Genomic DNA, 26,730 nt, shown 5'->3' with positions numbered 1-26,730 from the left:
GCGGTAAATCCGCCATAAATCCGCAGCGGTTTAGCACTGCGGATTTATCAAATCCGCAGCGGAAAAATCCGCAGAGGACCAGAATACGTGTGCACATACCGAAACCCTAACCCTACCCCTAGCCCTATCCCTAACCCTACCTATGGGGGTGACAAAGGGGGGGGGGTCATTTATTATTTTGATCACTGAGATATAATCTCTCTCAGTGATCAAAATGCACTTTGGAACGAATCTGCCGGCCGGCAGATTCGGCGGGCGCACTGCGCATGCGCCCGCCATTTTGGATGATGGCGGCGCCCAGGGAGAAGACGGACGGGACCCCGGCTGGATCGGCAAGTATGATGGGGTGGGGGGGGGACCACGGGGGGGGGGGGGGGGATCGGAGCGCGGGAGGGGGGGAATCGGAGCACGGGGGCGTGGAACGGAGCACGGGGGGGTGGAACGGAGCACGGGGGGGTGGATCGGAATGCAGGGGGGATGATTGGAGCACGGGGGGGTGATTGGAGCACGGAGGGGAGCGGAGCACTGGACGGAGGGGAGCCGGATCAGTGTACCGGCCAGATCGGGGGGCTGGGGGGGGCGATCGGTGGGGTGGGGTCACATTAGTATTTCCAGCCATGGCCGATGATATTTCAGCATCGGCCATGGCTGGATTTTCACCAGTTATAATAGGTGAAATATTACAAATCGCTCTGATTGGCAGTTTCACTTTCAACAGCCAATCAGAGCGATCGTAGCCACGAGGGTGTTGAAGCCACCCCCCCTGGGCTAAACTACCACTCCCCCTGTCCCTGCAGATCGGGTGAAATGGGAGTTAACCCTTTCACCCGATCTGCAGGGACGCGATCTTTCCATGACGCCACATAGGCGTCATGGGTCGGATTGGCACCGACTTTCATGACGCCTACGTGGCGTCAAAGGTCGGGAAGGGGTTAAAACATATCAAATGTATAGAAATTCTACTGTGCCTAATAATTTGGAACATTATTTTTTTGGGAGATTATACTGTTATCATTGGGAGGTTTCTTCAATAAAATTCGATGTATAATCTAACGGGTGATGACTTTTATTAGACTGACTGTCATTTGCACCGACCAATTAGGAAAATCCGAGAAAAATATCATTTGCATAATAATTTGGAACACAGTGTACAAGATATTAGCGCTGCATCAACCCAAATATTAAATGTAGACAAAACACAAAACCAGGACGTACAGAAGAAAATGGTGATAGAAGATTTATTCAGTTTTGCAAATAAGTTATAATGTGCTTTTGGTAAGTGGAATAAAACTTTTAGTAATTTCAAGGCAATTTTAGGTCTCACGAAATGCTGCATGGAGCGACAGTGATTCTGAATGAGGAAGAAATTAAACTCAAAGCTGAAAGGTACGTTTTCATTGGTTTTTGTTGAACTTAATTGAAACGAGTGACAACTCTTCCAAATAGCGATGGGTATAGAAAAGCTCCAACACTGCACTCCATGGACCTTTCCTCAGCTAAGCCAAGGGGTCCATCTCCCACCTCATGGACACTTACCACTCAAGTAGATGGAGTGGAAACTTGCTCTATTCAAAGTGGGGTCTACAGCATCCCCCAAGATTACATGAATAAAAGGAGCGGAAGCCAGAAAAAGACATTTATTGTATGCAGCTTTTGATAACATTTGACCTCACTTTTCCATCCTATGTAACTAAAGAAGGGGATTCATTGGTTACCAGAATTTCTGAAAAATGGCCTCAGAAGAGCACTGAAATAAGCTGGTAAATGCCCTGTTTGACCGTTTTAACTCTCCTGTAGTGAGGACGTACCAACCATATATACGATGCCGCTGCAACTCACTGGCATTGGGACTATATGTGCATGGACAGTGCATATTCAATGCAGGACTGTTAACTGGGACCTTAAGGGTTCACCAGGTAAACTTTAAAAACCCTGGACAACCCTTAGGGGGTTAGTTGGACATATGTGGTCCATCTCCTTCATTGGCCCTTTTACCAGTCCAGGTGATTCTATACAATCTCTTAAGAGACCATCTAAGAGTTTGCAAAAATTTAGAAAAAAAGTTTCTAACTTTATGCACAAAAATTATCACACCTGACAAGTGTTTTGCTCACGTGTGGAGCATCTGATGTCCTGTATACATAGGCTAATAGTCGGGAATGATAAATAGCTGGTCTAAAAAGGGAAAAAAAAAAGAATAGGAAACGTTTTCCAACTTCATGTAACCCCCTCTGGTTTACTGCACAGACATGCTGCTGAAAACTAATCTATACTTTTTGACTGGTCTTTAAATGTGGAGATTGCAAGTGGAGATGGTATATACACTTCATAGTAATACCTACATTACATAGTAGCATCAGAAGCCACAGAAAAAAAATATATATTTTGATTTTACATTCATTGTAATCACACAGAGGGAAGCAGAGGAGAAAAATAAAATACTGTTCACAGCATGCACAGGGAAGACAAGATCCCGCTTCTGGTTATGGTGACACCTCTACAGTAAATTGACAGGAAGCAATTGCTGGAAGACCCCTCCACTGACCATAAACCCATATTCAGGAGACGTGTGGAGGAGTGATGACTTCTTAGGGATTTGATATGCGACTTACAAACATAAACACCATATGCCGCTGGTTATTACCTAGAGGACCAGAGGAAATTGCAAATTTGGTGGCAAAGTGATAAAAAGACATCTGCTTCAACATGCTTTTAGTGTGCATCCGGAGATAAGCGAGGGGTCGTCTTCAGCGATTTCTGTGTCGGGGATTGTGCAACACTCAAACATATTAACAGAAGACACAATTGTAAAGTGAGGAGCAACAGAAGAGATTGGGAGGAGGATGGCGAAGAAGACTTAGCGACACAGTATGTTTTGCAATGTGATAAAGTTAAAAAAGGACAGCATGAACAGGTGGCAATGTAGTTAATGCAGCTCACGCACTTTCCTTCATGCCCCTGGTAAAAAGTCAAATTTTTCATGCGCTTAACCCCTCTGCCTGCAAATCTGTTGAACGGTATCATACAAATATTTGCTTCATGATACAAACAAATAAGTGCAAACTGGTAAGGTCCCTATATTAACTGTAAATGATTTTATATACAGGAAAACTGGTCTGACTACACGTGGATGATAGGAAGGTCGTACAGCTGGCTTATAGCATGGAGCAGTATCCGCTACACGGGCCTCCCCGGCCACCTTCTTCGTTAGACAACCTAACGCCTCTGTTCTGAGATTCGCTTTCCCATAGTCCTGGGGTCTGTATTATCTTTTCCACAAGTTCTTCAAAGGCACACTGAACTCCGTCTCTGGTCTTCGCACTAGCCTCTGGAAAGGACAGAAGAAAAAAAAAATGAATTTCACTGGAGAACAGAAGAATGCTTGTTTATCTCAGACCACTATTCTCCCAGATTCCCCCTACACATGCACACTTGGCTTGGCCAGGAAGTGCCCATGTTTCCAATAGGGAGAAGCAAGCAAATTGCTGGCAGATACCTCTGACTGCGATCCCATCTTGTTTGAGAACAAAGGATTGGATATATTGAAATCCAACAAGCCCATCTCTGCTTTCCTGACACTCTTACACATTAGATGGTCTCCAACATTCATCTAATGTCTGTGAATACTTTAAAGGGAACCTGTCACCCCCCCAGGCGTTTGTAACTAAAAGAGCCATCTTGTGCAGCAGTAATGCCGCATTCTGACAAGGTGGCTCTTTTAGTTCGGGTCCCTGGCACTGCTGCAATAAATCGCTTTTGAAATGTGTTCCTCATACCGTGCCAGAACTCTAGTACCACCTTTTGGAAGTAGCAATCCTAACAGTCAATGACAAACCTTTAACAAGCCTTGTAACATGACTTAGGATAATAGCCAAACCAGAATCTCAATTTGCAGACACTGTTTCGGGGTACTGCCCCTCATCAGTGCAAAGTGAAGATCTGGTTTGGCTGATTGAGAGGCGTCTGACCGGGATCCAAGAAGTATCGTTTCTCCTTGCGGAGAGTGACATAAGCATGTCGAGGTGAGGAGACTTAAAGCCGCAATGCTCCTCTGACATTGACTGTTAGGATTGCTACTTCCAATAGGTGGCACTAGAGTTCTAGTCCTCTTCCTCTCTGAAGAGACAATTTGCATATTTCCCAGAGGAGCATTGCGGCTTAAAAGTCTGCTCACCTCGACATGCTTATGTCACTCTCCGCAAGGAGAAACGATACTTCTAGGATTCCTCATACCGTGAAATTGTCCCGGTGGGAGGTCTTTCCCCCCCGAATCTAGACCCCACACACCAGTCACTCAGGGCCTCTTTGCAGCGGGCGCCGCCGCCTCTACCTTTAGTAGCATCCCCGGCGCCTGCGCTGTTTTTTTTTTGGGGGGGGGGCATGCGCAGTTGCGCTGCCCTTCGAACTTACAGCGCAGGCGCTGGGGATGCTACTGAAGGAAGAGGAGGCGGCACCCAGAGGCCATGAGTGACGGTTGTGAGGCATCTAGATTCGGGGGAAAGACCTGCCTCCGAGACAATTTCACGGTATGAGGAACAAATTTCAAAAGTGATTATTGCAGCAGTGCCAGGGACCCGAACTAAAAGAGCCACCTTGTCAGAATGCAGCATTACTGCTGCACAAGGAGGCTCTTTTAGTTACAAACGCCTGGGGGGCGCGAGAGGTTCCCTTTAAAGGTTTATCCCATCTCAACCTTAAATAGTTCCTTCCGGCTGTAACCATCAAAAGTGAAGGTATGGAAACAGCTCCGAGCATCTGAGCTACATGGCTTCCTTAAGTCTTACTCAATTCTATGGGAATTTCATAGAGAGAATGGGTCAGCTACCCCGGCATTTCCAATGCTTTACCTCCAGTGCTTAGAGCCAGGACAGGACTACTCCTGTTCATGGCAGAGATGGGAATAACCCTTTAGGTCCATTACCAAGTCTTTTTAGGTTAGAAGCACAAAAATGGTCCAGTAGAATAGCGGTTTGCAACTGTTCCTAAGATCGCCATCCAGTATTTCACTCCTAGATGGGAAAACATTCTGCATTTTTCACAACGTAAATGGAGAGGCTAAACTTGGCAGGTGATGTGCAGCACACGAAGAGTAATACATGCAGTGGTTAAATGGATTGTCTCATCTTCTCAAGCTCACTTCATCTGCCTGCTGGGGAGAGTATGCTCCTGTATGACACTGTTCAGACCAGTGGCATTATAGAGCTAGTGGCTCAAAGCGCCCACTCCCATCAAGCTGTGTTCCAGCAGAAGTGGCCAGTAATCTAGGCAAACAACTAGAAATACAGACCTCCTAAAAAATTAAATATATATATATATATATATATATATATATATATATATATATATATATATATATATATATATATATATATATATATATATATATATATATATATATATATATATATATATATATATATATATATATATATATTTTTTTTTTTTTTTTTTTTTAATTTTTTGGGAGGTCTATACTATATATATATATATAGTATAGATTATTCTAACACATCGGGTATTCTAGCATATGTATGTATAAAGCACAAGCCACATAGTATAAAGCAGACACGCAGTATATAACTCTGCCATCAATTTTTACTAGCATACCCGTCTTTTCAACAGGTATATACACAGAAACTGTTTTAATCGCCAGCAGCTTCTGAACCAGTTTCCCCACCCTTCAGTGGTAAGCGCCAGTGCTTTATTTTAGTTCAAAGTATATAACACTACCCACGTAGTATATAGCAGCCACACAGTATATAACACTGGCCACGTAGTATATAGCAGCCACACAGTGTATAACACTGGCCACGTAGTATATAACACAGCCCACGCAGTATATAACACAGCCCACGTACTATATAGTAGTGTGGGCACCATATCCCTGTTAAAAAAAAAAAAAAATTATATAGTCACCCGCCGGCGTCCAGCGAAGCTGTCACGATGCGCGCGCTGATGCCGCCAGCTTCCGTTCCCAGCGATGCATGGCAAAATTACCCAGATGACTTAGTAGTCTCGCAATGGGTAATTTCGCAATGCATCGCTGGGAACGGAAGCTGGTGGCAGCCGCGCGCGCATCGGCGGACGACGGAAGGTGAGAATAGCAGGTTTTTTGTTTTTTTAAACATTAGATCTTTTAACTATTGATGCTAACAACCACAGAAAACATGGTGCAATAAAGTCCAAAAAGTGATATTAAATAAAGGCACCAATAATCAAGTCACTCATGTTCCATACTAGTAACAATATATTAAATGTTGAATCAGGAACACACAGATGAAAGTATAAATACAAATCATTGTGCACACCAATGTCCACAAACAGTATCCCAGATACACTACCGGTATGTTGCCTAATACGGGACATGTCAGCTCCAACACACAGACCAAAAGTTTGGACACACCTTCTCATTTAAAGATTTTTCTGTATTTTTATGACTATGAAAATTGTACATTCACACTGAAGGCATCAAAACTATGAATTAACACATGTGGAATTATATACTTAAAAAAAGTGTGAAACAACTGAAATTATGTCTTATATTCTAGGTTCTTCAAAGTAGCCACAACCTTTTGCTTTGATGACTGCTTTGCACACTCTTGGCATATTTTCAGTTGTTTCACACATTGTTGTTAAGTATATAATTCCACATGTGTTAATTCATGGTTTTGTTGCCTTCAGTGTGAATGTACAATTGTCATAGTCATAAAAATACAGAAAAATCTTTAAACGAGAAGGTGTGTCCAAACTTTTGGTCTGTACTGTATGTATGTATGTATGTATGTATGTATGTATGTATGTATGTAATATTTTATAAAGATTTCCTGGAAAGTGAATTGGTCGTCGTGGGCCAGTTGAATGGTCACCAAGGTCTCCCGATCTGACCCCCTTAGACTCATCTTTGGGGTCATCTGAAGGCAATTGTCTATGCTGTGAAGATACGAGATGTGCAGCATCTGAAACGTTGGATACTGGAAGCCTGTGCTAGCATTTCTTCTGCGGTGTTGCTATCAGTGCGTCAAGAGTGGAAGAAGAGGGTTGCATTGACAATCCAACACAATGGGCAGCACTTTGTACACATTTTATAAGTGGTCATAAACTTGTAAATAACTTATGAAAGAATAAAGTTACATTAAAACCAAGCACACCATTGTTTTTCTTGTGAAATTCTCAGTAAGTTTGATGTGTCACATGACCCTCTTCCCATTGGAAAAAATAAAGTTGGATCCAAAATGGCCGACAAATTGCCGCCATGGTCACCACCCATCTTGAAAAGTTTTCCCCCTCCCATATACGAATGTGCCACAAACAGGAAGTTGATATCACCAACAATTCCCATTTTATTTAGGTGCATCCATATAAATGGCCCACCCTGTAGATCCCATTAAATAATAAAGAGCATCTAGGTAGAGAGAAAATCTGTAAGAGGTCAAGCAGAATACCTTTCCAATCCCGTCAGTGTGTGGCGTCCACTCCGATGCGCGTTTCTGTATTGCACCTTCGTCAGGGGTACTGTATAAGTATTATGCTTAACCTCTTATGGATGCATATTATGTATATTAATTTATCTTGAATACATGTTTATTGCCTTCTTCCGGCTCTATATCCATTTTAGACTGTTTCTATCTTTTTTTATTTGATTACTTCTGTGTGGTATGTGCATCCATCTTCTCAGTGCCACCATTGTACCGACCATTTTGTATTAATAAAGTTTTTTTTTTTACATGCTATTAGCTTCTACAATTATTTAAGCTTTTTAAAAATGGTCTCCATAGTAAGACATATACGGCAAATATATGTATAATTTATGGCGAAGGTTGTTCTGAAACACATTTTGATCTATACATATATTATCTGCACAGTTCAGGTTTGTTCTGTACTTTTTGAGAGCGAAGAGGATTTTTAGGTGCTTTTTTTTTCCTACAGTACAATCACTTTGTAATTTTACTAATAAAAGAAAAGGAAAAACTTTTTCAATGTGAACAGATGTAAAAGGAGTGAACAGTTGCCGGATTCTGTCCCTAGTTCACTCCTTAGCGTTAACCAGGAGGGAAATGGTTAGGAACATAATGGCTAGATCTGGTGATCATAAGATTACTGGAGTTTAGATGCAGCTCCGGACTCCATCCATGGGACTGCACACTACAATCAGTTGCCGGTATCCTCCTTGTGTGGAGGTGTAGTTACTTTCTATTAGTTAAGGGGTAGAGTCCTGCGTGAATCTTAGCCGAGCTCTGCTCACATAAAGGAATATGATGGAAAACAGATACACAGATGGAAGAGGCGAGCTAGGGTCCTATGGTGGAGCACCTAGGGGCCGCATGTTGCCCTGGGCTGCCATCTGCCCACGACTTAGGCTCCTGCCAGGCTTGGAAAATTCCAGCTGCAAAACAGCTTTTAAAATATAATATCCCAAGCAGTTTTCTTAAAAAAAATAAAAAAAAATTGATATTGTAAATGCCAGAACCTGATAAAACACAATCGCCGACACGGCCGTAAAAGCGAGACTATAATCCATTAGCTGTGCGGTCCCATAAAATGAATACAATTTCTATTATATAAAATAATTAGCCAGAGTTCATTAAACCTGAATCATTAAGAGGTAGACTGACATATATATGCCCTGAAATCACCGGTAACTGATCGGGTGTAAATCTTCGGATCTCGCTCCTTTCGGCAGGCGTTATGCTGACTTTTTACTAAATCTAGATTTTACTGAAGGGCAATGACAGGTCCTGAATCCCACAGAGCTGCAATCCATAATCAAAAGAAAACACATTAGGTATCATTAAAATTTACTGCTCCGCTTTCCAGGGGTCAAGCCTTATGTTTCTTGGCACACTGCACTTTGGTGAAGTATGAAATTGTAATACGTGGATGGTGGACATGGAGGTTAACTACTTGACCTCAAGGACTTGGGAGGGGTGCGTAAAGGTATATAGCCGCTACGCGAGTCACCAAATTAATACAAAGCTTTTATAAAATCACATGGAGTTAAAGCGAGTAGAAGGCTCTCATGGTGTGTATTAGAAACCACTGAGGACTTCACTTTTTTTTAGATCTCAATTTAGCCAGACACCTTCTCCATGGGCAGCATACATATAAAGCTGAGGGTGCGTCTATATGGGTAGCCATACGGACGTGTCCACCCTTACAAATGCAATTCACATTCGTGACCTGCTGGAAAAACCCTTGTCAGGCTGCAATTCACGTCACAACCACCAGGCATATTTGGCGTAAGCACCTCATGACACGAGTAACGCAAAATCGTAAACCTGGTCAACTCACTCCATACGTCCAGAGAGAAATGGAGCCAAAAGGGAGGACAGAAAAGGAGCTTGGGCGTGGATAGACAGATTTATTAAAGGAGTTGTCCAAGCTTGTGGATAAAGTCTGCACTATGTGACTGCAGGCTTGCAAATCCTCACAATGTGCACAGTGCACAAGGTCAAGAATCTGCATCTGTCATTTGTACGCAAGTATGCGATTTGCATATTTCCTGCCTACATTTCAACTAGGCGTAGCCGCCTTCACTTATATTGAGCGAGTTTGCGCACGTCTAATGGGCACGTAACTGCATGAATGCAAAACGCAATATTGCGGTCACATGGCAGCCCACTGAGGAGAATCCAAACAGTGTACAGTGTGCGTGCTTTGAGGATCCACAAGCCCGCAGTCACATAGAACAACTGCAGACCTGAACCTCAAGCCGGGACAATCCTATAAAGATTGGCGTCTTATATACTGGAGTAAATCATGCCACATTTATTAAAAGGCTTTGGAACAGTTTTTACTGTTCTAAAGTCAGAAAATCACAGCTCTTAGGCCAAGGTCACACTTGTGAGTGCAATGCGAGAAACTCACGCGAGTCTCTCGTATCAACACCCGGAACTGCCGCCGACAGTCGGAACCGGCGCGTGCGGCTGCATGTATTTCTATGCAGCCGCACGCTCCAGTCCCGACCGCAGTGCCGGTACTTGATGTGCGAGTTTCTTACATTGAACTCGCAAGTGTGACCCCGGCCTTATGAGCAGATTTGCGCTAAAATGTACGACGTTTTCTGACGCCCTGCATAATAATCATGTCTTGATGTTGTTGGATACACCACCCTATCTTTTTCAACTTTAGATTAAAAAATATTGCATAATTTGCAACGTTTTGGAAGTTTTCGCTCAATCTGTAACTTTTTTGGAGTTTAAGAAACTTGTGTAAACTGCTTGCAAGGCCCTGTTCACACGGCGATCCTACAGTGCATTAAAGGTTCTGCCTGAATATTCCTAAGGGACCCCCAACTGATTTGACAAGAGCAAAGTTTAAACAAACTTTTTTTTTTTTACAGCGTGTCTTTTTTTCATGGGCACAGAAAGATAGTGTGCTACATTTCTGTGTCAATTTCCCAGAGGAGAATGCATGGCTTAGAAGTCTCCTCACTGGCATGCCAGGCTTAGCACTCTCCACAAAGAGAAACATTACTTCTTATACCCCAGCTGGAAACGATGAATGCCATGGCCCCAGCTGGGGTTTGTCTAAATCCTGTTCTTAAGGGAATTTTGGTGGAAGTCCTGAATGGACTGTAGATACAGTGCGAGTAGGACCCAAGCGGACCAGTAGGACCTAAGGACCAGTTGGTGATTTTCTAATTGCATGAGATGTAGATAGGACACAATAAGCACATAAACTCTTCCTGACAAGTGGCATACAAGTACTACCCACGTCAGGTGTGGGTATATAGAGCAGACTCTGGAGTTGCACCCACTCCATTAAGGGCAGGCACCGGCTGTTATAAAACAGCCGGCACCATGTCTGACCCAGTTGTTTATGTGGTGTTTGGGTGCCCTTTGCTCCTTCCACATCCAACCTCGACCCCTGACCCAATGGGCTACTGAAGGATTATCACATCAGCTGGAGGCCTACTGAAGGTCCCCATTGCACTCATCTTGGTAATCCTGTAAGGTTATGTTTCCAAGTTCAGTATTCGCTGCGGATTGAATGCTGCGTACACCCGCAGCGTCCAGATGTTACAGCATAGTGGAGGGGATTTTATGAAATCCCATCTCCACTATGCGTGCAGGGACGCCTCCGGCATCCCTGCGCAACCAGACATGCGTCGCGTCTTTCTAGACTGCAGTATGTTTATTTATCTCTCGGAGAAGCTCAGTCTCTGCAAGATAAATATCACAGTCTATGTATAGGATACGGTGATTCCGTATGGTTCAATGAACACAGGCGGAATCACCGCAGGTACAAAAGCCGGCAGCGCTTTGGAGGGAGTTGCGTCCAAAGAACGGCCAATTCGGACCGTGGAAACATACCCTAAAAGTATTTAGCCCATAAGGTAAACGATGTAAAGAAAAAAAGACCTAAAAACACAGAAATTGGCATTTTTCAGTCTAGCAGCTCCACCCACTATCTCCAAAAATAAACTGCAATAAAAAGCAATTAAAATGTCATGTCTGCCTAAATGGTACCAATAAAAGCTACAGGTCTCCATGCAAAAGTAAAATAAAAAAAGGAATCGCTCTTTAAAGGGGTGGAAAAAAATTAAAGTGCAAAAATGAATATTGACGGTGTCATTAACATTTTACAGAATGGAACATTTTTGTTTTGATGTTTGAAATTTTTCTCATCTTCTTTAAAAGTCATAACTTTTTCATTTTTCCATTCTCAAAGCCCTATAAGGTTTATTGTTTTGCGGGACGAGCTGTAGTTTTGAATAACACCATTCAGATTACAATAAAATGTACTTGAAAGTTAAAAAATAAAAATTCCAATTGGGAAGAAAAAAAAATAAATGCTTTGCAATAATTTACATAAGGTAAAAATGACTTGGCAATATGATCCTTCCTGTTAGTACGATTATGGCGATACCAACCGTGCAGACTTTTTTTTTAGATGGTGAAATTTTTTTTTTTTTTTTATGACGTTCGTAAAAAAAAACTAAAAAATTTATTTGATTGTGTCGACATTTTCTGAGACCAGTAACGTTTTTATTTTATTTAATTTAGCCTGCATCAGCTGTGTGCTGACGAAGCTCAGCTCTTCACACAGTCACCCTCGCAAGTACCTACAGGTGATTCTCACAAAATTAGAATATCATCAAAAAGTTAGAATAAAAAGAAACGTCTGCTTTTTTATTTTCCTTTTATTATAGATTTTTAATTTACATTTAGAATATATTTAAAGGTGCTTCTCACTAAATTAGAATATCATCAAAAAGTTAATTGATTTCAGTTCTTCAATACAAAAAGTGAAACTCCTATATTATATAGAGCCATAATCATCAACATTAACAGAAAAACACGTGAAATACATCACTGTTTGTAATGACTATATGAGTCATTACAAACAGAGTGATGAATTTCAAGTGTTTATTTCTGTTAATGTTGATGATTATGACTATATAATATAGGAGTTTCACTTTTTTTTAATGAAGAACTGAAATAAATTAACTTTTTGATCTTCAAATTTAGTGAGAAGCGCCTGTATATATCATTTTGAGTTGAAGGTATTGTCTGGCCTTAGGCTACAAATCTGCAGACACTATGTGATTACAGATTTGTGAATCCTCACATTGCGCACTGCCAGGAACTCCGATGTACGCGATTTGCATACATGACGTTACGTGCCGACTAGACATGCGTGACCTGGTTCAATGGAAGTGTATAGAGCGAGGCCAGGTCCGGTAGATTAGACAGCAAGTATGTAAACTACATCATTGCAGTCACAGAGCCGCCCGCTCCAGGCACCGGAGAATCCTCAAAACGAGAGCAAATATGAGAATCCACAAGTCTGCAGTCACAACGAGTAACCACACACTTGTACCTCAAGGCTGAAGAACCCGTTTAGGGGGTTAAGTGGAAGCTATGATGGATGCATTAGAGACCCATAGATAACCATTAAATATAACTAATTAATGGATGATGGTGGTTGAGGTCTTTAAGTGGCTACGGTGTTTGGGTCTTGCTTCTGAACTGAATGTTACACAACCCCTGGCAAAAATTATGGAATCACCGGCCTTGGAGGATGTTCATTCAGTTGTTTAGTTTTATAGAAAAAAAAGCAGATCACAGACATGGCACAAAACTAAAGTCATCTCAAATGGCAACTTTCTGGCTTTAAGAAACACTAAAAGAAATCAAGAACAAAAAATGTGGCAGTCAGTAATGGTTACGGTACTAGTTTTAACCAAGGATAGGGTAAAAATGATGGAGTCACTCAATTATGAGGGAAAAAATTATAGAATCACCCTGTAAATTTTAATTCCCAAAACTAACACCATCATCAAATTAGATCTGCTCGTTATTCTGCATATAATAAGGAGTGATCACACCTTGGAGAGCTGTTGCACCAAGTGGACTGACATGAATCATGGCTCCAACATGAGATGTCAATTGAAACAAAGGAGAGGATTATCAAACCCTTAAAAGAGGGTAAATCGTCACACAATGTTGAAAAAGATGTTGGTTGTTCACAGTCAGCTGTGTCTAAAATCTGGACCAAATACAAACAACATGGGAAGGTTGTTAAAGGCAAACATACTGGTAGATCAAGGAAGACATCAAAGCGTCAAGACGGGAAACTTAAAGCAATATGTCTCCAAAACAGGAAATGCACAACAAAGCAAAAGAGGAACGAATGGGAAGAAACTGGAGTCAACGTCTGTGACCGAACTGTAAGAAACTGCCTAAAGGAAACGGGATTTACATACAGAAAAGCTAAACGAAAGCCATCATTAAAGGGAACCTGTCACCCCGTTTTTTCAAGAAGAGCTAAAAATAGCGTTAAATAGGGGCAGAGCTGGGCTTTACATTAGTGTATTTTGGAGCCTTTATTCCCCACCTATGCTGCCGAAATACCTTTGTAAAGTCTCGACGGCCATTTTCCTGAAGCCGAGTTCGCATCTCGGCTGCAGGAAAATGGCCACCGCGATCTCCATCTGCGCACGCGCGGCATCCCGCGGCCATTTTCCTGAAGCCCCAGGAAGCTGAAAGAACCATCTGCGCACGCACGGCCTCACAAAGATGGCCGCGCCCACCGATAAACGGCTGAATAGCGCAGATCGCGCTATTTTCCTTGAAGCTGCGCAGTGGATTCGCCACTTGGACATGCGCACACCACTACGCCACCAACGGAGATCTGGGGGAGAAACAGCGCTGTCACCACGCCCATATGACCTGACCAGCGTGAGTGACAGCCCAAAACGGCGACTTTACAAAGGTATTTCGGCAGCATAGGTGGGGAATAAAGGCTCCAAAATACACTAATGTAAAGCCCAGCTCTGCCCCTATTTAACGCTATTTTTAGCTCTTCTTGAAAAAACGGGGTGACAGGTTCCCTTTAACACCTAAACCGAAAAAAACAAGGTTACAATGGGCTAAGGAAAAGCAATTATGGACTGTGGATGATTGGATGAAAGTCATAATCAGTGATGAATCGCGAATCTGCATTCGGCAAGGTGATGATTCTGGATCTTTTGTTTGGTGCCGTTCCAATGAGATTTATAAAGATGACTGCCTGAAGAGAACATGCAGATTTCCACAGTCATTGATGATATGGGGCTACATGTCGGGTAAAGGCACTGGGGAGTTGGCTGTCATTACATCTTCAATAAATGCACAGGTTTATGTTGATATTTTGGACACTTTTCTTATCCCATCAATTGAAAGGATGTTTGGGGATGATGAAATCATTTTGCAAGATGATAATGCATCCTGCCATAGAGCAAAAACTGTGCAAACATTCCTTGAAAAAAAACACATAAGGTCAATGTCATGGCCTGCAAATAGTCCGGATCTAAATCCAATGGAAAATCTTTGGTGGAAGTTGAAGAACATGGTCCATGACAAGGCTCCAACCTGCAAAGCTGATCTGGCCACAGCAATCAGAGAAAGTTGGAGCCAGATTGATGAAGAGTCCTGTGTGACACTCATTAAGTCCAGGCCTCGGAGACTGCAAGCTGTTATAAAAGCCAGAGGTGGTGCAACAAAATACTAGTGATGTTTTGGTGTGTTTGTTCGTTTTTCATGATTCCATAATTACTTTAGTTTTGTGCCATGTCTGTGATTTGCTTTTTTTTCTACCAAATTAAAAACTGAATGAACATCCTCCAAGGCCGGTGATTCCATAATTTTTGCCAGGGATTGCAGTCACTTACAATATTCCATTCCTTTTCTTCTTTAGCCAAATGACATATTCAGATTGCAAGAGAAGGTTGTAGCACCTGGAGGAAGCCTACAAGAACAAGATCGGTGCATGCCAACCTTATGCCGATGTCGCCCAGCACATCAGACCTAGAGCTACAGTGCTGCAGCGCCAGCCACAGCCATCACCCAAGAAAATCCAAGTTAATGGAAGCCAGCATATTGCATTGGCAAAATAGTTTAACAGAAGACTGTACATAAAAAAAAGCAACCTGGCGTTACTCATAGGAAATGAATCCCAGCTATTGACCAATAATCGAGGCCACCACAACAGACGTGGAGCGGATCCTTAACTCGGCGTGGAGCCGTGCAGCGAGCCAGCACAGCTCAAGGGCAAAGGATATCAGATCATCAGGAAATGATTCCATTTTTGGAACAGGTGAAGTTACAATGTGTCAAATCTATTATGGGGAGAGATACAAGTAATGTCTCGGAGGAGCTGTAGGCAGCGATACGTGTAACCAGTTATTCGCATGTTGTACAAGCACAATCAATACCATATTGCTTCTCTTCTAAGATGTGGTTAAATAAAGCGGCAGAGAAGATCAAATGAAGAGCGAGACGCTGCGGTCTCAGACACAGACTGTTTCCTGTCTCGTCCATGACTTAAAGGTTTTAGAGTCAAAGATCTCAGGAGCAGAGGATGAATCAGATACCAGGAACAGTAAAGCCCAACTGGTCCAAAAATACTGGAAGGTTTCTGCCGAAACCAGCTCTCCCACCAACCGCACGGGCTGGCATTACGCTGCTTTTATACGCAAAAACAAAACAGGACGTTTAACCCTTTTGTATCACACCTGATGAAGACCCTCGTTCAGGGCTGAACATTGAATATACATCTTTTGTTATGTATGTTTGTTGTTTTTTTTTTTTTTTTTATCAGCTTTCTTTCTTTGTAGAATTTAGCTGTTAGGATACCGTATATATTCGAGTATAAGCCGAGATTTTCAGCCCATTTTTTGGGGGCTGAATGTCCCCCTCTCGGCTTATACTCGAGTCATACCCAGGGGTCAGCAGGGGAGGGAGAGCGTGGGCTCTCTAATTATACTCACCTACTCCTGGCACGACCCCTGCAGGTCTTTTCCCCGGCACCGGCAGCTACTTCCTGTACTGAGCGGTCACATGGTACCGCTCATTACAGTGATGAATATGCTGCTCCATCTCCCATAGGAAGAAGCTCCGGCGCTGGGGAACAGACGTGCAGGGACCGCGCCAGGAGCAGGTGAGTATAATGGGGAGGGGGGAGCGCTGTGCGAAAGTCACCTGCTCCCCGTTCCGGGCGCCGCTCCGTCTTCAGCAGTGACGCTCAGGTCAGAGGGCGCGGTGACGTGGTTAGTGCGCGCCCTCAACAGGGCAGACAAAGTACGCCTGCGCCTGACCCGCAGCATGAATACAAGAAGAGGACGTCATCGTATGAAGATAGGAGGCCCCGGACCGGACCGCGACGCCCATTGGACCGCAGAGGGACCGCTCCTGGGTGAGTATAATCTAACCTCTTTTTCTCATCTTTCAGGATACATCGGGGGCTTACATTACAGAATGCTGTAGACAAGCCCCTGATGCCGGTGGCCGCAGCTCATCTTCGATTTTTGGGGTGACAGGTTGCGTTTAAGGCTGAGAGAAGGTAAAAGCTGGTTCAACATAAGAAAAATCACACTTTTCATACCTATGAACAACATTGAATGCTTTCGTGCAAACTTGAGACCTTCGTTTCGGTCGACTTCTCGGTTATCCTGCAGGACGAAAAAAAAGTAATATTAGCAACGCAGGACACAAAATACAAAATGTGTTTGGATGCGTCCCATTAACCCAATTAATGGTGGAGTAAATTTTGGCCTTAAAGATGACCTGTCTCTTGCTAAAAAAAAAAAAAAAATTGTGTTAAATACCTTGTAAAAAAAACCTGAACTCTCCTGATTCTACTACGGATATCTTTTTTACGCTGTATTTTTTATATGTATGCATCTTATTCCATTGCAGAGATATTAACACTTGTTTCTTCTGGAGCGCACTATGTGAAATCTCTGCTTTGAAGAACAACTGGGCGTTTCTTCAGAGTTTTCTTGGGGGCGTGAGCCTTCATCCCTCCTTCCCAGCCACTGCCAATTATAGCTCAGCAGCTGATCTAGCAGTCGATCAGTCTCAGATGCTGCTGAGCTGTGATTGGCAGTGTATGGGAGGGAGGGAGTGAAAGCGCATGTCCCCAGAGAAGACTGACGAAACTCCCAGTTGGACTGCAAAGCAGAGATTTCACATAGTGCGCTCCAAAAGCAACAAATGTGAATATCTCTTCAATCGGAACGTAGCACAAAACAGAAGAATTGCAAATCTCTGTTTAACTAGTTCTTATTTTGAGCACATGAGAGGTCCTTAAAAACCCTTAAAACATGCACTACGTGTATTAGTGATCCATCCTGAAGACAGGTCATCAATATCTGCACCCCCACTGATCAACTGTTAGTAGCTGTGGATTTAAGCAGTGAACTGAGCCAGAACCACAGAGACCCGTTTGTAGGGTGGGTGCTGCTTTGGGGACCTGCAGATCAGCTGCTATTGAAGCAAATAGGAATTGATTGGCAGGACCCAGCAGTTGTCACTACGGCATAAGGGGATGTGGCATTCTGCTCTGTTCACTGCTTAAAAATCGACTGTCGCCAGAGCTGATAACAGCTGATTGCTGGGGCTACCGAAGCCCCACTGATCTCATACTGATGACTGATCCTATTGATAGGGCATCAATACATCAATAATAGACAACCCCTTAAGTAGCCAGAGATTTTATTGTTTTGCCTTCTAGCAATCCGTCAGCCAAAACTTTGTCCTTCTTTCTAAAGCCTTTATTTTGCAGGACAAGTTGTATATTTCTATGACATTATCTTCACATATGGTATCAAAGAGTTTAATATTTTGAGTATTTTTATAATGGCACAAAAAATAATTTTTTTTTTTTTGCATTTTTCTGGAAGTATAACTTAGGATGTGCTTCCACTCAGACACATCCTATCACGCTCAGTGCTGCTGACGTCACACCCCCACTAGTCCTATGAACCCGATTGTGCTCGTTACCATGAGATCTTGGGTAAGATCTTTACACCTTCTATTAGTAATATTCAGAACATTTTTTTGTGGAGTTCTACCTTTTAAGCAATTGTCCTGGTGAAACTTTTTGTCTAAGGCTATGTGCACACGTCAGGATTCTTTGCAGAAATTTCCTGAACAAAACCGGACTTTTTCTGCAGGAAATAAGCATGCGTTTTTATCGCGTTTTCTGTGCGGATTTTTCGCGTTTTTTTTTCTTTTTTTCCCCGGAGCTTCCCAATGCATTAAATAGCGGGAAACCTGTGAAAAATCTGCAAAATTAATGAACATGCTGCATTTTTTTCCGTGATACGTTTTTATTGCGGAAAAAATGCAACATGTGCACAAAAATTGCAGAATGCACTAAAAATGACGGGATGTTTAATGTATGCGTTTTTTAAGCGTTTTTGCTGCGAAAAGTCCAGAAAGTGTGCACATAGCCTAAATATCTACATTTTTCAGGATTTTATATCCGTCTTACGCGTCACCTTGTCTATCTTGTTTCCAACGAGCATTTTAACTATGTCATTTCTTGTGCAATATGTCTCCAGCTCGTTTAACCAGTTGTCCAGCTTCACAAATGTGTCTCTTCTCGTGACGTCATATACTAAAAAGACAAAACGGGTATAAATCAAAGCAGGTCAATTTACTATCATACAGTATAAAAAGTATTATGTATTTTATTGCAGACAAATATGGATTATACATCCTAATCAATCTGTCAGTTATATTTAACCAACAAAATAAAGTCAAGATTAATTTTAAAGAAATTAATTCTGATTTAAAGGGAGGGTGCCGTGATTTTAGTTTTTGTATTAATAATTATTGATTATATAATCAATTATTTTTAATACAAAAGTAAATGTACTACTTTAATACTTTTTTATTTATTCATTTTTACTTTTGCCACTGGAGGCCGCCATTTTCATTAGTGTGGGTGTAAGTGTCTGGACACGACAATTGCACACCTCACTTACGGCAGCCATGGGCATAGGAGCCAACAGTCGGGCACCGACCGCTCCTCCTGCCTCTCAGCTGTGACTTGGGCACGCCCACTGGGCTGCTACGTCACAGCTGTGAGAGGAGATCGCGGCCATTTTGTTTTTTATTTTCCTCTGTCATCGCACACACAGCTCAGTGTGTGCGATCATAGCAGGAGCTGCCAGGGAGAAGCTGCTGCTGGGAGCGAGGGTCGGGGTATCTGCAGCCAGGAGCTGTGATTGCAGCCTGTACTTATTATTACAGCACAGGCTGCAATCACTGCTCACTGCCGACCTGTTCAGAGCAGAGCAGGGAGATTGTCACACTGCTCTGCCCTGAACATGACTCAGCACTTCCTGGGAGAGGACTGAAGGTAAGTACAGAGTTTTTATTTTCTTATGCATCTACCACTGCTACCTGTCCCTATATACCACTGCTACCAGCCCTTATATACCACTGCTACCTGCTCCTATATACCACTGCTACCTGCCCCTATATACCACTGCTACCTGCCCCTATATACCACTGCTACTAGCCCCTATATACCACTGCTACCTGTCCCTATATACCACTGCTACCAGCCCTTATAGACCACTGCTACCTGCTCCTATATACCACTGCTACCTGCCCCTATATACCACTGCTACCTGTCCCTATATACCACTGCTACCAGCCCTTATATACCACTGCTACCTGCCCCTATATACCACTGCTACCTGCTCCTATATACCACTGCTACCTGCCCCTATATACCACTGCTACCTGTTCCTATATACCACTGCTACCTGCTCCTATATACCACTGCTACCTGCTCCTATATACCACTGCTACCTGCCCCTATATACCACTGCTACCAGCCCCTATATACCACTGCTACCTGCCCCTATATACCACTGCTACCTGCCCCTATATACCACTGCTACCTGCCCCTATATACCACTGCTACCTGCCCCTATATACCACTGCTACTAGCCCCTATATACCACTGCTACCAGCCACTATATACCTCTGCTACCTGCCCCTATATACCACTGCTACCAGCCCCTATATACCACTGCTACCTGCCCCTATATACCACTGCTACCTGCCCCTATATACCTCTGCTACCTGCCCCTATATACCACTGCTACCTGCCCCTATATACCACTGCTACCTGCCCCTATATACCACTGCTACCAGCCCTTATATACCACTGCTACCTGTCCCTATATACCACTGCTACCTGCCCTTATATACCACTGCTACCTGCCCTTATATACCACTGCTACCTGTCCCTATATACCACTGCTACCTGCTTCTATATACCACTGCTACCAGCCCTTATGTACCACTGCTACCTGTCCCTATATACCACTGCTACCTGTCCCTATATACCACTGCTACCTGCTTCTATATACCACTGCTACCAGCCCTTATGTACCACTGCTACCTGTCCCTATATACCACTGCTACCAGCCCTTATATACCACTGCTACCAGCCCTTATATACCACTGCTACCAGCCCTTATGTACCACTGCTACCTGTCCCTATATACCACTGCTACCAGCCCTTATATACCACTGCTACCTCTGTCCTGTGTAGCTAATCTAGTCCTGTGTACAGTATCACACAAGATAGGATTAGATACACGGCGCAGCACAGTATCACACAGGACAGGATTAGATACACGGCTCAGCAGTCAGTATCTAATCCTCTCCCCCCTGCGTGTCTTTCCCCATTGTGGTTTATTATTTTTGTTGTGGGAGATGAGGGAGTCGAGGATTATGCGTTCGGTATGGTATAAAAAAGATTAATAAAGGACTTTATTCTGGCCGAGTCTTTATTTACAATACATGTGAGATCTATGTGGCGGCATTATGGGTGATCTATATGGCGGTATTATGTGAGAAGCATATGGTGGTATGTGAGAACACTGGCGGTATTTGTGATCTATATGGTGGTATGTGAGAACACTGGCGGTATTATGTGTGATCTATATGGCGGTATTATGTGAGAACACTGGCGGTATTATGTGTGATCTATATGGTGGTATTATGTGAGAACTGTATGACAGAATTGTGTGATCTATTTGATAGTATTGTGTGTGATCTATATGGCGGTATTATGTGAGAACACTATGGCAGCATTATGTGTGATCTATATGGTGGTATGTGAGAACACTGGCGGTATTATGTGTGATCTATATGGCGGTATTATGTGAGAACACTGGCGGTATTATGTGTGATCTATATGGTGGTATTATGTGAGAACTGTATGACAGTATTGTGTGATCTATTTGATAGTATTGTGTGTGATCTATATGGCGGTATTATGTGATAACACAGGCGATATGTGTGATCTATATGGCGGTATTATGTGAGAACACTGGCAGTATTATGTGTGATCTATATGGTGGTATTATGTGAGAACTGTATGACAGTATTGTGTGATCTATTTGATAGTATTGTGTGTGATCTATATGGCGGTATTATGTGAGAACACTATGGCAGTATTATGTGTGATCTATATGGTGGTATTATGTGAGAACACTGGCGGTATTATGTGTGATCTATATGGCTGTATTATGTGAGAACACTGGCGGTATTATGTGCGATCTATATGGTGGTATTATGTGAGAACTGTATGACAGTATTGTGTGATCTATTTGATAGTATTATGTGTGATCTATATGGCGGTATTATGTGAGAACACTATGGCAGTATTATCTTCAGAAAGCGGACCCATTCTATGGTGGTTCTGGCTGAGCACCTGCACGCGGGTCTGGGGTAATAGAGGGGACAGCGTGACCTCCAGTTAGGTGTAGTCAGGGGAAGGCTGGTGAGGCAGCTGAAGAGAGGGGTCTCATTTTTATCGTTACTATATGGCTACATTTCCTTCCTAGCGTCACCCCGTACTTCGCCTGTCGCCTCGCTTTCACACATCGCCAGGACAGGATGGGGAAGACAGGATCTGAGGAGGGGAATGGGGTCTGCATGCAAAGTCTGGATCAGACCAGGCCATCAATCCGCAGAAATGTTTCCTGGATTTCTGTGGAGCAGACGGTCCATCCATGTGTATAAAAGACAGCGCTCTATGTACAATCCCTGGCTGCTCCGCGCACCGAACAGGGGGCCCCCATAGACCAGCACTCTGCTCTCCTGAAATACTCTGTGCTGCTGTCACCCTGCTCCCTCCACCACGTATCTCCCAGAATCCTTGCTGCCTGCCATCCTTGGTGACTGTCTACTTGTCAGTATAAGGCTGCCGTCCACTATCAGTATTTGGTCAGTATTTTACCTCAGTATTTGTAAGCCAAAACCAGGAGTGGGTGATAAATGCAGAAGTGGTGACATGTTTCTATTATACTTTTCCTCTATTTGTTCCTCTCCTGGTTTTGGCTTACAAATACTGAGGTAAAATACTGACCAAATACTGCTAGTGTGACGGCAGCCATACTCTGCAGTCACCAACAAAATGGCTTCTCACTGGGTTCCTGAATATCATCCTCTCTAATCCCTTAGCAAACACCCAGAAGGGGAGGAGAGGAGACATCACACAGGTCAGCAGACTCCGCCCATAATTACTGCAGTGCTGTAATGTGAGCTATTTGTACACTAGGTTTTTCTGAAATTTCAGCAGCTGCTCCCCCTAGTGTTTAAAAGTGGAAATTCCAAAACTTTTCAAATTATTTTTCATATTTTACTAAATTATAAACAAATGATAATATTTTTTAAGAAAATGTAATCATTAATTCTTTACATTTTTACAATTTCTGAAAAAAATTTTTTTTTGATGGCACCTTCCCTTTAACCCCTTTCTGCCATCAGACGTACTATTGCGTCCATGGGGGGTGGGCCCTACTTCCCAAGGACGCAATAGTACGTCATATGCGATCGGCAGCGCTCACGGGGGGAGCGGCGCCGATCGCGGCCGGGTGTCAGCTGCCTATCGCAGCTGACATCCGGCACTATGTGCCAGGAGCGGTCACGGACCGCCCCCGGCACATTAACCCCCGGCACACCGCGATCAAAGATGATCGCGATGTGCCGGCGGTGCAGGGAAGCACCGCGCAGGGAGGGGGCTCCCTGCGGGCTTCCCTGAGACCCCCGCAGCAACGCGATGTAATCGCGTTGCTGCGAGGGTCTTGCCGCCCTCCCTCCCTGCTCCAGGTCCCGGATCCAAGATGGCCGCGGATCCGGGTCCTGCAGGGAGGGAGGTGGCTTCACAGAGCCTGCTCAGAGCAGGCACTGTGAAGCCTGCACTGCTGCATGTCAGATCAGTGATCTGACAGAGTGCTGTGCAAACTGTCAGATCACTGATCTGTGATGTCCCCCCCTGGGACAAAGTAAAAAAGTAAAAAAAAAAATTTCCAAATGTTTAAAAAAAATTAAAAAAAAATATTCCTAAATAATGAAAAAAAAAAAAAAATATTCCCATAAATACATTTCTTCATCTAAATAAAAAAAAAAAAAAAAACAATAAAAGTACACATATTTAGTATCGCCGCATCCGTATCGACTCGCCCTATAAAACTGGCACACTAGTTAACCCCTTCAGTAAACACCGTAAGAAAAAAAAAAAAAAAACGAGGCAAAAAACGACGCTTTATTATCATACCGCCGAACAAAAAGTGGAATAACACGTGATCAAAAAGACAGATATAAATAACCATGGTACCGCTGAAAGCGTCATCTTGTCCCGCAAAAAACGAGCCACCATACAGCATCATCAGCAAAAAAATGAAAAAGTTATAGTCCTGAGAATAAAGCGATGCCAAAATAATTATTTTTTCTATAAAATAGTTTTTATCGTATAAAAGCGCCAAAACATAAAAAAATGATATAAATGAGATGTCGCTGTAATCGTACTGACCCGAAGAATAAAACTGCTTTATCAATTTTACCAAACGCGGAACGGTATAAACGCCTCCCCCAAAAGAAATTCATGAATAGCTGGTTTTTGGTCATTCTGTCTCACAAAAATCGGAATAAAAAGCGATCAAAAAATGTCACGTGCCCGAAAATGTTACCAATAAAAACGTCAACTCGTCGCGCAAAAAACAAGACCTCACATGACTGTGTGGACCAAAATATGGAAAAATTATAGCTCTCAAAATGTGGTAACGCAAAAAATATTTTTTGCAATAAAAAGCGTCTTTCAGTGTGTGACGGCTGCCAATCATAAAAATCCGCTAAAAAACCCGCTATAAAAGTAAATCAAACCCCCCTTCATCACCCCCTTAGTTAGGGAAAAATAAAAAAATGTATTTATTTCCATTTTCCCATTAGGGCTAGGGTTAGGGCTAGGGTTAGGGTTAGGGCTAGGGTTAGGGCTAGGGTTAGGGTTAGGGCTAGGGCTAGGGCTAGGGTTAGGGTTAGGGCTAGGGTTAGGGTTAGGGCTAGGGCTAGGGTTAGGGCTAGGGTTAGGGCTAGGGTTAGGGCTAGGGCTAGGGTTAGGGTTGGGGCTAGGGTTCGGGCTAGGGTTAGGGCTAGGGTTAGGGCTACAGTTAGGGTTGGGGCTAAAGTTACAGTTAGGGTTTAGATTACATTTACAGTTGGGAATAGGGTTGGGATTAGGGTTAGGGGTGTGTCAGGGTTAGAGGTGTGGTTAGGGTTACCGTTGGAATTAGGGTTAGGGGAGTGTTTGGATTAGGGTTTCAGTTATAATTGGGGGGTTTCCACTGTTTAGGCACATCAGGGGCTCTCCAAAAGCGACATGGCGTCCGATCTCAATTCCAGCCAATTCTGCGTTGAAAAAGTAAAACAGTGCTTCTTTCCTTCCGAGCTCACCCGTGTGCCCAAACAGGGGTTTACCCCAACATATGGGGTATCAGCGTACTCAGGACAAATAGGACAACAACTGTTGGGGTCCAATTTCTCCTGTTACCCTTGGGAAAATACAAAACTGGGGGCTAAAAAATAATTTTTGTGGGAAAAAAAAGATTTTTTATTTTTACGGCTCTGCGTTATAAACTGTAGTGAAACACTTGGGGTTCAAAGTTCTCACAACACATCTAGATAAGTTCCCGGGGGGGTCTAGTTTCCAATATGGGGTCACTTGTGGGGGGTTTCTACTGTTTAGGTACATTAGGGGCTCTGCAAACGCAATGTGACGCCTGCAGACCATTCCATCTAAGTCTGCATTCTAATGGCACTCCTTCCCTTCCGAGCCCTCCCATGCGCCCAAACAGTGGTTTCCGCCCACATATGGGGTATCAGCGCACTCAGGACAAATTGGACAACACATTTTTGGGTCCAATTTCTCCTGTTACCCTCGGGAAAATACAAAACTGGGGGCTAAAAAATAATTTTTGTGGGAAAAAATTTTTGTTTTATTTTTACGGCTCTCCATTATAAACCTCTGTGAAGCCCTTGGTGGGTCAAAGCGCTCACCACACATCTAGATAAGTTCCTTAGGGGGTCTACTTTCCAAAATGGTGTCACTTGTGGGGGGTTTCAATGTTTAGGCACATCAGTGGCTTTCCAAACGCAACATGGCATCCCATCTCAATTCCTGTCAATTTTGCATTGAAAAGTCAAACGGCGCTCCTTCCCTTCCGAGCTCTCCCATCCGCCCAAACAGTGGTTTACCCCCACATATGGGATATCAGCTTACTTAGGACAAATTGTACAACAACTATTGGGGTCCAATTTCTTCTCTTACCCTTGGAAAAATAAAAAATTGGGGGCGAAAATATAATTTTTGTGAAAAAATATGATTTTTTATTTTTACGGTTCTACATTATAAACTTCTGTGAAGCACTTGGTGGGTGAAAGAGCTCACCACACCTCTAGATAAGTTCCTTAGGGGGTCTACTTTCCAAAATGGTGTCACTTGTGGGGGGTTTCAATGTTTAGGCACATCAGGGGCTCTCCAAACGAAACATGGCGTCCCATCTCAATTCCAGTCAATTTTGCATTGAAAAGTCAAATGGCGCTCCTTCGCTTCCGAGCTGTGCCATGCGCCCAAACAGTGGTTTACCCCCACATGTGGGGTATTGGCGTACTCAGGACAAATTGTACAACAATGATTGCGGTCCATTTTCTCCTGTTACCCTTGGTAAAATAAAACAAATTGGAGCTGAATTAAATTTTTTGTGAAAAAAAGTTAAATGTTCATTTTTATTTAAACATTCAAAAAATTCCTGTGAAGCACCAGAAGGGTTAATAAACTTCTTGAATGTGGTTTTAAGCACCTTGAGGGGTGTAGTTTTTAGAATGGTGTCACACTTGGGTATTTTCTATCATATAGACCCCTCAAAATGACTTCAAATGAGATGTGGTCCCTAAAAAAAAATGGTGTTGTAGAAATGAGAAATTGCTGGTCAACTTTTCACCCTTATAACTCCCTAACAAAAAAAAATTTTGGTTCCAAAATTGTGCTGATGTAAAGTAGACATGTGGGAAATGTTACTTATTAAGTATTTTGTGTGACATATCTCTGTGATTTAATTGCATAAAAATTCAAAGTTGGAAAATTGCGAAATTTTCA

At 43.0% G+C, this 26,730-nt stretch overlaps 1 protein-coding gene across 1 annotated transcript in view; it reads right to left on the bottom strand.

Moving 5' to 3' along the window:
• Positions 1-1,224: 1,224 nt before the first annotated feature.
• The window catches only part of RAB18 (RAB18, member RAS oncogene family), a 41,798-nt gene continuing 16,292 nt past the window's right edge, over positions 1,225-26,730 (bottom strand). Inside the window, exons 5-7 of the mRNA XM_069729623.1 lie at positions 18,767-18,885; positions 16,867-16,933; positions 1,225-3,328 (exon numbers count right to left, since the gene is read on the bottom strand). Of these exons, the coding sequence (XP_069585724.1) occupies positions 3,156-3,328; positions 16,867-16,933; positions 18,767-18,885 (359 nt within the window). The 3' untranslated portion in view covers positions 1,225-3,155. The remainder of the gene's footprint in view (positions 3,329-16,866; positions 16,934-18,766; positions 18,886-26,730) is intronic.

The sequence above is a fragment of the Ranitomeya imitator genome, chromosome 6 (assembly GCF_032444005.1).
Source record: "Ranitomeya imitator isolate aRanImi1 chromosome 6, aRanImi1.pri, whole genome shotgun sequence".
NCBI classification, from domain to species: domain Eukaryota; kingdom Metazoa; phylum Chordata; class Amphibia; order Anura; family Dendrobatidae; genus Ranitomeya; species Ranitomeya imitator.
Note: the sequence above shows the minus strand (reverse complement) of the source record. Positions and strands in the feature narration are given on the sequence as shown.